The sequence below is a fragment of the Salmo trutta genome, chromosome 39 (genome assembly GCF_901001165.1).
Source record: "Salmo trutta chromosome 39, fSalTru1.1, whole genome shotgun sequence".
Classification (NCBI taxonomy): Eukaryota; Metazoa; Chordata; class Actinopteri; order Salmoniformes; family Salmonidae; genus Salmo; species Salmo trutta.
In genome coordinates, this window is record NC_042995.1 from 18,612,784 (window position 1) to 18,624,869 (window position 12,086).

Genomic DNA, 12,086 nt, shown 5'->3' on the forward strand with positions numbered 1-12,086 from the left:
TCTGTGGAGATGGGAGAACCTTCCAGAAGGACAACCATCTCTGCAGCACTCCACCGATCAGGCTTTTATGATAGAGTGGCCAGACGGAAGCCACTCCTCAGTAAAAGGCACATGACAGCCCGCTTGGAGTTTGCCAAAAGGCACCTAAAGGACTCTTAGACCATGAGAAACAAGATTCTCTGGTCTGGTGAAACCAAGATTGAACTCTTTGGCCTGAATGCCAAGCATCACATTTGGAGGAAACCTGACACCATCCCTACGGTGAAGCATGGTGGTGGCAGCATCATGCTGTGGAGATGTTTTTCAGCGGTAGGGACTGAGCGACTAGTCAGGATCGAGGGAAAGATGAACGGAGCACTGTATAGAGAGATCCTTGATGAAAACCTGCTCCAGAGCTCTCAGGACCTCAGACTGGTTCATCTCCAACAGGACAATGACTCTAAGCACACAGCCAAGACAACGCAGGAGTGGCTTCGGGACAAATCACTGAATATCCTTGAATGGCTCAGCCAGAGCCCGAACTTGAAACCGATCGAACATACTGTATCTGGAGAGACCTGAAAATAGCTGTTCTGCGACGCTCCCCATCCAACCTGACAGAGCTTGAGAGGATTTGCAGAGAAGAATGGGAGAAACTCCCCAAATACACGTGTGCCAAACTTGTAGCGTCATACCAAGGAAGACTTGAGGCTGTAATCGCTGCCAAAGGTGCTTCAATAAAGTACTGAGTAAAGGGTCTGAATACTTTGTAAATATGATATTTCAGTTTTTTAATTTTAATATATTTGCAAAAATTTCTAAAAACCTGTTTTGGATTTGTCATTATTGGGTATCATGTGTAGATTGATGATGGAAAAAATACAATGGGATCCATTTTAGAATAAGGCTGTAATGTAACAAAATGTGGAAAAAGTCAGTGGGTCTGAATACTTCCGAATGTACGATACAGTATATATATAAAAAGAATACAACAATAGACACAATTTTACATGACATTTCCTTTGATATAATAGTATTGAATAAATGTAATGCTCTCTCTCGTAAACCTCTTCAGAGTGCAGGAAACTGCAGTTAAATATGTGTCTGCTGACAAAATCAGCAGGGTCAGGGAGGAATAGAGGCTTCAAGCTGTTTAAGATCCACGGACACTGACAGGTCCAGCTGAGGCAGAGGCTATCCTAATATGGACACTGTATCAAGATCAGTGTCCATATCTATTGTACTAAAATTGTTCTACTCATCTGACTGAATAGGCCAAGAATGTGGGACATATCGTGTTCCGAAAACAATATTTCCATTCCATTACAGATTCACCAGTAAAACAAACTTTTGGTAATCCCCGTTATATTTCCAGACCTTGTAAGGATGTAAAAACCCTTATCTGGACCTATATCTGGACTGGATTAAGTTGGTATCAAATTGTATTTTAAGACCTAGATGCCAAACACTCAGAACCTGCGTTTACCAGGCAGAGAGAGCGAGAGAGAGTGAGAGAGAGAGAGAGAGTGAGAGAGAGAGAGAGAGAGAGAGAGAGAGGCAGAAATAGAGAGAGAGATAGGCAGAAATAGAGAGAGAGAGAGAGAGAGAGAGAGAGAGAGAGAGAGAAAGAGAGAGAGAGAACGAGAGACAGAAATAGAGAGAGAGAGATAGGCAGAGAAGGTGTGGCTGAAGGTAAGAATGGGAAGGGTTAAGTGAAGGCAGACAAGACACATGCGTCTGTATCAGGGAGACATCAGCAGGCCCCTCACGTCTCGCCATAATAGGATGGAGAGAGGAGAGAGGAGGAGAGGAGCGGAGTGCCATGTGGCTCTGACACATCCCAGCTCAGAGTAATGGAGCTCAGGGAGAGCTCGTCACACAGATCGGCCCATGTGGCGCTTGGACACAGATGGTGCAGTGTTACGAAAGCAGCGTGGAGGCATGGCATGGTACCAATGCGGCCACAGCCAGGGCCAGCCACTGGATACAGAGCCGGAGATGCTGCACACACATACACGCACATGCACACACACACACACACACACTGCACAGATGACCCACTGACTGCTTTTGATTCCATCTCACACACACTCTGTTGCACGGACACCATGCCATCCTTCTGTGCGTTTGTGAGATTAAGAGGCTAAAGATACCATCCGTCACCATGATAGATGGTTACATAATATAGCACTGGTTGGTTACATAATATAACACTTCTCTTCTTTATAAAATGAATTGAATCTTCAAACCCAGCGGAGTGATGAGTTAGTTTGAATTAATGAATCAATACAGTGTGAAAGTGCATTGAGTTCACAAAATGAGGACGTTTTCTTTTCATATTTCAAAACGCAAAGCTTTGCTGTTTACTCCTGGTAAATGTGACCTTACAGGAACCCAACACACCATTATGAACTGAGATTATCTGATCACACTATTCAGACATTAGACTACCTGAATAAACTATTCAGACATCAGACTACCTGAATAAACTATTCAGACATCAGACTACCTGAATAAACTATTCAGACATTAGACTACCTGTATAAACTAGTAGAAAGAGGAGGAAGGGAAGCGCTACTAAGGTACACAATAGTAAATGTTGGTAGACAGAAGGTGCTCTTTGGTAAAAGGGTTGAGTTGGTCTTCAAAAAGAAAGGATTCAGACATCAGACTACCTGTATAAACTATTCAGACATCAGACTACCTGAATAAACTATTCAGACATCAGACTACCTGAATAAACTATTCAGACATCAGACTACCTGAGTAAACTATTCAGACATCAGACTACCTGAATAAACTATTCAGACATCAGACTACCTGAATAAACTATTCAGACATCAGACTACCTGAACACACTATTCAGACATTAGACTACCTGAACACACTATTCAGACATCAGACTACCTGAATAAACTATTCAGACATCAGACTACCTGAACACACTATTCAGACATCAGACTACCTGAATAAACTATTCAGACATCAGACTACCTGAACACACTATTCAGACATTAGACTACCTGAACACACTATTCAGACATCAGACTACCTGAATAAACTATTCAGACATTAGACTACCTGAACACACTATTCAGACATCAGACTACCTGAATAAACTATTCAGACATCAGACTACCTGAATAAACTATTCAGACATTAAACTACCTGAACACACTATTCAGACATTAGACTACCTGAACACGCTATTCAGACATTAGACTCACTGGACACTATTCAGACATTAAACTACCTGAACACACTATTCAGACATCAGACTACCTGAATAAACTATTCAGACATTAAACTACCTGAATAAACTATTCAGACATCAGACTACCTGATCACACTATTCAGACATTAGACTACCTGAACACACTATTCAGACATTAAACTACCTGTATAAACTATTCAGACATCAGACTACCTGAATAAACTATTCAGACATTAGACTACCTGAACACACTATTCAGACATTAAACTACCTGAATAAACTATTCAGACATCAGACTACCTGAACACACTATTCAGACATCAGAATACCTGAATAAACTATTCAGACATTAGACTACCTGAATAAACTATTCAGACATTAAACTACCTGAATAAACTATTCAGACATCAGACTACCTGATCACACTATTCAGACATTAGACTACCTGAACACACTATTCAGACATTAAACTACCTGAATAAACTATTCAGACATCAGACTACCTGAATAAACTATTCAGACATCAGACTACCTGAACACACTATTCAGACATTAAACTACCTGAATAAACTATTCAGACATTAGACTACCTGAATAAACAATTCAGACATCAGACTACCTGAATAAACTATTCAGACATTAGACTACCTGAACACTATTCAGACATTAGACTAATTGATCACACTATTCAGACATCAGACTACCTGAATAAACTATTCAGACATCAGACTACCTGAATAAACTATTCAGACATTACACTACCTGAATAAACTATTCAGACATCAGACTACCTGAATAAACTATTCAGACATCAGACTACCTGAACACACTATTCAGACATTAGACTACCTGAACACACTATTCAGACATTAAACTACCTGAGTAAACTATTCAGACATTAAACTACCTGAATAAACTATTCAGACATTAGACTACCTGAACACTATTCAGACATTAGACTAATTGATCACACTATTCAGACATCAGACTACCTGAACACACTATTCAGACATTAAACTACCTGTATAAACTATTCAGACATCAGACTACCTGAATAAACTATTCAGACATTAGACTACCTGAACACACTATTCAGACATTAAACTACCTGAATAAACTATTCAGACATCAGACTACCTGAACACACTATTCAGACATCAGAATACCTGAATAAACTATTCAGACATTAGACTACCTGAATAAACTGTTCAGACATCAGACTACCTGAATAAACTATTCAGACATCAGACTACCTGAACACACTATTCAGACATTAGACTACCTGAATAAACTATTCAGACATTAGACTACCTGAACACACTATTCAGACATTAGACTACTTGAACACACTATTCAGACATTAGACTCCCTGAACACACTATTCAGACATTAGACTACCTGAATAAACTATTCAGACATCAGACTACCTGAATAAACTATTCAGACATCAGACTACCTGAACACACTATTCAGACATTAAACTACCTGAATAAACTATTCAGACATTAGACTACCTGAATAAACAATTCAGACATCAGACTACCTGAATAAACTATTCAGACATTAGACTACCTGAACACTATTCAGACATTAGACTAATTGATCACACTATTCAGACATCAGACTACCTGAATAAACTATTCAGACATCAGACTACCTGAATAAACTATTCAGACATTACACTACCTGAATAAACTATTCAGACATCAGACTACCTGAATAAACTATTCAGACATCAGACTACCTGAACACACTATTCAGACATTAGACTACCTGAACACACTATTCAGACATTAAACTACCTGAGTAAACTATTCAGACATTAAACTACCTGAATAAACTATTCAGACATTAGACTACCTGAACACTATTCAGACATTAGACTAATTGATCACACTATTCAGACATCGGACTACCTGAATAAACTATTCAGACATTAGACTATCTGATCACACTGTTCAGACATTAGACTACCTGAATAAACTATTCAGACATTAGACTACCTGAATAAACTATTCAGACATTAGACTACCTGATCACACTATTCAGACATTAAACTACCTGAATAAACTATTCAGACATTAGACTATCTGATCACACTGTTCAGACATTAGACTACCTGAATAAACTATTCAGACACTAGCCTATCTTGCAGAGACTGTCCAATGTTCTGGGAGAGGAAGGTGGTGAGTGTCTGAGGAGAATTAACCTCCTGGTCCTTATCTTTACCTGGGATGAATACATTTCTATTTACATGGGAGAATAGAGACCATGTAGCTGAGGGATGCTCTAGCCTGAACCTCTACTCTGCGAGACACACAAACACGCGTGCATGTATAGGTATGCACAAACATGTACACGCACGCACACACACACGCGCACGCACGCACGCACGCACACACACACACACACACGCACACCCCTCATCTCTCTCCTCAACCAGTCTATCAAAGAAGCAGAGGTACAGACTCAACGAGGGCCTCCTTTCTCCTCTCTCTACGTTTTTTCCCCTTTCTTCTGCAGTGCACACTTTTCCAGAACACCTTTTCCCCCTGGCTCTCAATCGCGAAACTAAATATAGCGAGCGGTGCAGACAGCTCAGCTTCATAACAAATGGAAAGCAGAGCAGCAGTGGATACCGGGGTGTGAATATGAATTGAACACCCTGGACGTAGCTTTTTATTTTCTTATGGGCTTAGCAACACTTCAGCATCTTGGTCTCCATGAAACTGCCAGGTATAGTCTCAGCTCGTCCCCAGGCTCAATTATTACCGTGTATAGACAGTGAGGTGTTGTACTTATAGACAGAGAGGTGTGAACGAGACAGACCCGCTGGTGGATGAGATTAGGAGTCTATTTGAACACTGCAGAAAGAACAGTGAAATGCACTGTACAGTGGATTTAGAAAATAGACATGGATAAATCTTCCAGATGCTTCTAACTAATATAGCTGTTGGTAAAAATAGATACAGGGACCAAGCATAATGTGGCACATATGAACTGGGATGACAAAGCCTATCAGGTTGATAACCTCTCCGACTCCATTATCCCCAAAGTTCATACTGGAGTTACAGGAGTTGATATGCTGGGGGAAAATTGCTTAATTCCATGTCTGAACATTTAACGTTGTTTTACCAGAAACCTCTCCTATTGTAAATATTCTCTCCTACTATCACATTCTCCTCTCTTGTACTATTAGAGCAATGTTATTTGAGATGTAAACTTCTGCCAAATCAGGTAGAAGTAAAAGAAAAATCTTAAAATCCTCATCTTATTTACTCCCCATTCAATTTGTATGGGTTTATTTCCTGCTGTGCCATCAGTTGAGAAAATACTGAATGAAAAATACAAATTATACCACATAAACCTCACAATTTGAATCGCCAGCATTCACAGTACTACAGCCAACCAAAACACACATCAAACACACAACATGGATGAATCCACCAATCCATAGAGAACACATCACAAAGCGCCAAGAAGACCCAAATGGTATGCTGTGACATACCTAACACTCCGAGCCTGTAGTTTATGGTGATGACGATGACGTTTCCGTAGCTCGCCAGGATACTCCCGTCGATCATGTTCCCCGTTCCCTCCATGTAGGATCCACCATGGATGTACACCATGACCGGCTTCAGCCCGTTCTCATCGTGGATGTCTGGAAAGGAGAGCAACGAGCATGAGCGCCTGCAGATAACACTGAGTCTGGTAGCACGTCCCAACTGGCACCCTGTTCCCTATATAGTGCACTACTTTGGACCGTCGCCCTACGGACCTCCGACATATGGAATAGGGCGTCATTTTGGGTGGTTAGGAAGGGGCCAGCCACATCCTTTACTTTAGATGCTTACGTTGTTGACATTTTAAAAATCAGCAGGCCAATGGAATATGGGTAGTTCAATGTGGGTGTCATATGTAAACGCTTTTGGATGCGATATGTTCACTGTAAGTACTGTAGTATTGGAGAGACCGTAAGAGGAAAAACTTGCTCTCTTTAAATATGTGATAGCGCCATCATTCTGCAGATATCTGTACAGGGACTATGTTCTTGGAATAACACCAACACACAAGGACTGTTTCCCAAATGGCACCATGTTTCCTATATAGTGCACCACTTTTGACCAGAGTCTGTATAAAGGGAATAGGGTGTAATTTGTGACGCAGACAAACATGACTGCTACAGTACAATTAGGTAGGATGAATACCTTATTTTGGAGCTTCCCTACTCTGATTAGTACATGTGCAGTTGTTGATTATAAATTAAGAGGGTAGATTCTTAGTATGAGAGAAGATTGGAGAGGGATATCATGTTCCACGAACAACAGCCTGCTAGCAGGATAAATCAACACTCAGTTCAGTCAGCAGTCACAGGCCTCATTAGGGTGTTGTTCATTGACTTACAGTGGATTCCTATGGGTCCATCATTTCAGAAGTCATAGCTCAGCATTCTACCACTGCTTTCCACATTCTACCTCCTTAGGACATGGTGGAGAAGCAATGAGTTTGGAATCAGTGATTTGGGGAAGGAGGGATTTTTCAAGGATTTCATTACTTAAATAAAAAATAGAAGGTGTTCTTCTAGCCTCTGGGTAGAAACACTATACAGTGCATTCGGAAAGTATTCAGACCCCTTGACTTGTTACAGATTTTGTTAGGTTATAGCCTTATTCTAAAATGTATTAAATTGTTTTTTCCCCTCATCAATCTACGCACAATACCCCACAATGACGAAGAAAAAAATTGTTTTTAGAAATGTTTGCAAATTTATTTAAAATTAAAATGGAAATATCACATTTACATAAGTATTCAGACCTTTTACTCAGTCGTTTGTTGAAGCACCTTTGGCAGTGATTACAGCCTCGAGTCTTCTTGGGTATGACGCTACAAGCTTTGAACACCTATATTTGGGGAGTTTCTCCCATTCTTCTCTGCAGATCCTCTCAAACTCTGTCAGGTTGGATGGAGAGCGTCGCTGCACAGATATTTTCAGGTCTCTCCAGAGATGTTTGATCCGGTTCAAGTTCGGGCTCTGGCTGGACCACTCAAGGATATTCAGAAACTTGCCCCGAAGCCACTTCTGCTTTGTCTTGGCTGTGTGCTTAACATCGTTATCCTGTTGGAAGTTAAACCTTTGTCCTAGTCTGAGGTACTGAGTGCTCCAGAGCAGGTTTTCATCAAGGATCTCTCTGTACTTTGCTCCGGCTGTCATATGCCTTTTATGGCCAATCTACCATAAAGGCCTGATTGGTGGAGTGCTGCAAAGATGGTTGTCCTTCTGGAAAGTTCTCCCATCTCCACATAGGAACTCTGGAGCTCTGTCAGAGTGACGATCAGATTCTTGGTCACCTCCCTGACCAAGGCCCTTCTCCCCCAATTGCTCAGTTTGGCCGGGTGAGAGTCTTGGTGGTTCCAAACTTCTTCCCTTTAAGAATGATGAAGGCCATTGGGTTCTTGGGGCCCTTCGTTGCTGCAGAAATGTTTTGGTACCCGTCCCCAGATCTGTGCCTCGACACAATCCTGTCTCGGATAAAAGTTGCTTTTATGTACCTTTCCAAATCATGTCCAATCAATTGAATTTACCACAGGTGGACTCCAATCAATTTGTAGAAACATCTCAAGGATGATCAATGGAAACAGGACGCACCTGAGCTCAATTTCGAGTCTCATAGCAAAGGGTCTTTCAGTTTTTTGTAAATTTGCAAACATTTCTAAAAACCTGTTTTCGCTTTGTCATTATGGGGTATTGTGTGTAGATTGAAACGTGTTTTTAAAAATGTAATACATTTTAGAATAAGGCTGTAACTGTCATACCTTGATCTGATTCACCTGTCTTTGTGATTGTCTCCACCCCCTCCAGGTGTCGCCCATCTTCCCCATTATGCCCTGTGTATTTATACCTATGTTCTCTGTTTGTCTGTTGACAAGTCAACCAGCATTTTTGTGTCAGCTCCTGCTTTTCCCCAGTCTCTCTTTTGTCGTCATCCTGGTTTTTGACCCTTGCCTGTCCCAACCCTGTACCTGCCCGCCTGACCACTCTGCATGTTCCTGACCCTAAGCCTGCCTGCCGTCCTGTACCTTTGCCCCACCGCTGGATTACCAACCTCTGCCTGACCGGACCCTGACTGCCGTCTTGTACCTTTGCCCCTGTTGCTGTAATAAACATTGTTACTTTGACACGGTCTGCATCTGGGTCTTACCTTGATACCTGATAGTGACGTAACAAAATGTGGAACAGGGAAAGGGGTCTGAATACTTTCCAAATGCACTGTATATACAAAAGTATGTGGACACCCCTTCAAATTAGTGGATTTGGCTATATCAGCCACACCCGCTGCTGACAGGTGTATAAAATTGAGCATACCGCCATGCAATCTCCATAGACAAACATTGGCAGTAAAATGGCATTACTGAAGAGCTCAGTGACTTTCAACGTGGCACCGTCACAGGATGCCACCTATCCAACAAGTCAGTTCATAAAATGTCTGCCATGCTAAAGCTGGTCAACTGTAAGTGCTGCTATTGTGAAGTGGAAATGTCTAGGAGCAACGGTTGAGCCACGTATTGGTAGGCCACACAAGCTAACAGAACGTGACCTCCGAATGCTGAAGCATGTAGCGAGGAAAAATAATGTGTCCTCAATTGCAACACTCCCTACCGAGTTCCAAACTGTCTCTGGAAGCAACGTCAGCAAAATAACTGTTTGTCGGGAGCTTCATGAAATGGGTTTCCATGGCCGAGCAGCCTCACACAAGCTTAAGATCACCATGTGCAATGCCAAGCATCGGCTAGAGTGATGTAAAGCATGGACTCTGGAGCAGTGGAAACGCGTTCTCGGTAGTGATTAATCATGCTTCACCATCTGGCAGTCCGACGGACGAATTTGGGTTTGGTGGATGCCAGGAGAACGCTACCTGCCCGAATGCATAGTGCTAACTGTAAAGTTTGGTGGAGGAGGAATAATGGTCTGGGGCTGTTTTTCATGGTTCGGGCTAGGCCCCTTAGTTCCAGTGAAGATGTAAAGAGCCCTCACCTCAACCCAATCGAACACATTTGGGATGAACTGGAACGCCGACTGTTAGCCAGGCCTAATTGCTTAACATCAGTGACCGGCATCACTAATGCTCTTGTGGCTGAATGGAAGCAAGTCCCCTCAGCAATGTTCCAACATCTAGTAGACAGCCTTTTCAGAAGAGAGGAGGCTGATGTAGGGGGGACCAACTCCATATTAATGCCCATGATTTTGGAATGAGATGTTCGATGAGCAGATATCATCAGACCACATCATCAGGGCTCTATGGAATTCTTTAAAATGTCGCCAAGGATGAGAGCATCAACGAGGGAAAATCATAGCATGGCCCCTCAACAGGTTTGGATAACAGTCAATGTGAGTGTGCGTATGTGTGACTCACCAATGTATTTTTGAGTATGTATGATGATCCTCAATGTGAGTATGTGTGAGATGATGTTTGTCAGCGTGTACAGCAATGTAAATGTGTGTGAACTGCAATGCTATTTCAAATCATGGAATTCCAAATAAATAAGATTCCACTTGGTCTAGCGTTGCAGGGACCAAAGCATTGGTCATAGCAGGCAGCGTGCTAAACGAGTCAGGGTTTACCCAGCCATGACCCGAACTATGTAATTGGTATTCAACCAAGGCTCTCTCAGTACACTCCGATTATTGGTTTCTGTTGCATCCGCCGTTGGCTGCTGCTGAAAAGGGGGCGGGCCAGCTGCCTGGCTGGCCTCTAGGTCACATTGCTTCTGCCTCCGCAGGCTTGGCAGTGAGTAGCAGGGCCTATGGGCAGACAGACGACTGCCTTGCACTGGAGCTCAGCTGTGTGTGTGTGCGTGTTTGTGTGTAAGCTTGTGTGCGTGCGTGTGTGTATATCGCTTCCCCTCCTACGCAAAAAAACAACAATATATAGAAAGGAGAGGTGGAAAACAACCCACAGTGGTTATTAATCTCCGCTGTGTTCTGAGTGGGCGCCTAGTGCTGCGATAATGTGAATGTATCTATTTCACAACTCCTCACATATTAGCACCAGCCTAGCCTATACAGTGTGTAGCCTGCAGTCTGCTGTTGTGGCCGAGGCCGTCTTGAGAAGGACCCCCTCTTCACCTCTGCCACGCTCCTCTTGGGCAGACAGCCAAATACATTGCACTTCACAGATAGACTGGGTCGACGAGATGAGTTGGAGGAAGGGTAACTAACTCATATCTTCTAACTTATTTAATGGGCCACTTTCAACATTCCATGCTAAGGTTCTTATTTGAATTTATTAGTAGGATAGGAGCTGCTGAAACCATGTGTACATGAAGTTGTCAGGCTCACAGAATAAATTAGAGGAAAAACAAAATGGAAGAACTTATTCAAGAAAGATCCAGTGTAATATATTATAAAAAATAAAGCGACCTGGATGGAATAGGGGGAACAATGCACCAAATTATTTTTCAATTTTTAATATAGAAATGCTACCAAAAAAAATGTATTGAAACTTGTTACAAATGATGGAGTCACGCATGATTCAGAATATGTTTTCGTTTCAGTCTCCACCATCTTCACTAACCAAAGCTAATTGTATTGATTTTTTTCCTAATAATAATGTCAAATTAACATCTGTACAGAAAGACTTATGTGAAGGCCAAATTACAGAGGAGGAATTTCTTGATGCAACTAAACTCCAGGGCTGGGTGGCATACCAGTGGAAGTACACCAAACTTTTTTTGATACACTCAGAGGACCATTATTAGCATGTTTTAACCACTCCTATATAAATGGTAGATTATTGGACACGCAACAAGAAGGTCTGATATCATTATTTCTGAAACAGGACCCAAGTGGAATATATAAAGATCGAGTCCATAAAAAAAATTGGAGGCCTCTTAC

General features: G+C 41.9%; 1 protein-coding gene across 2 annotated transcripts in view; it reads right to left on the reverse strand.

Annotated features, from left to right (window-relative positions):
* The window catches only part of LOC115179449 (neuroligin-4, X-linked-like), an 80,913-nt gene that overhangs the window by 38,527 nt on the left and 30,300 nt on the right, over positions 1-12,086 (reverse strand). For both annotated transcript variants that reach the window (XM_029740992.1, XM_029740990.1), the window contains one exon: positions 6,702-6,854. In XM_029740992.1, coding sequence (XP_029596852.1) covers positions 6,702-6,854 — 153 coding nt within the window. The remainder of the gene's footprint in view (positions 1-6,701; positions 6,855-12,086) is intronic.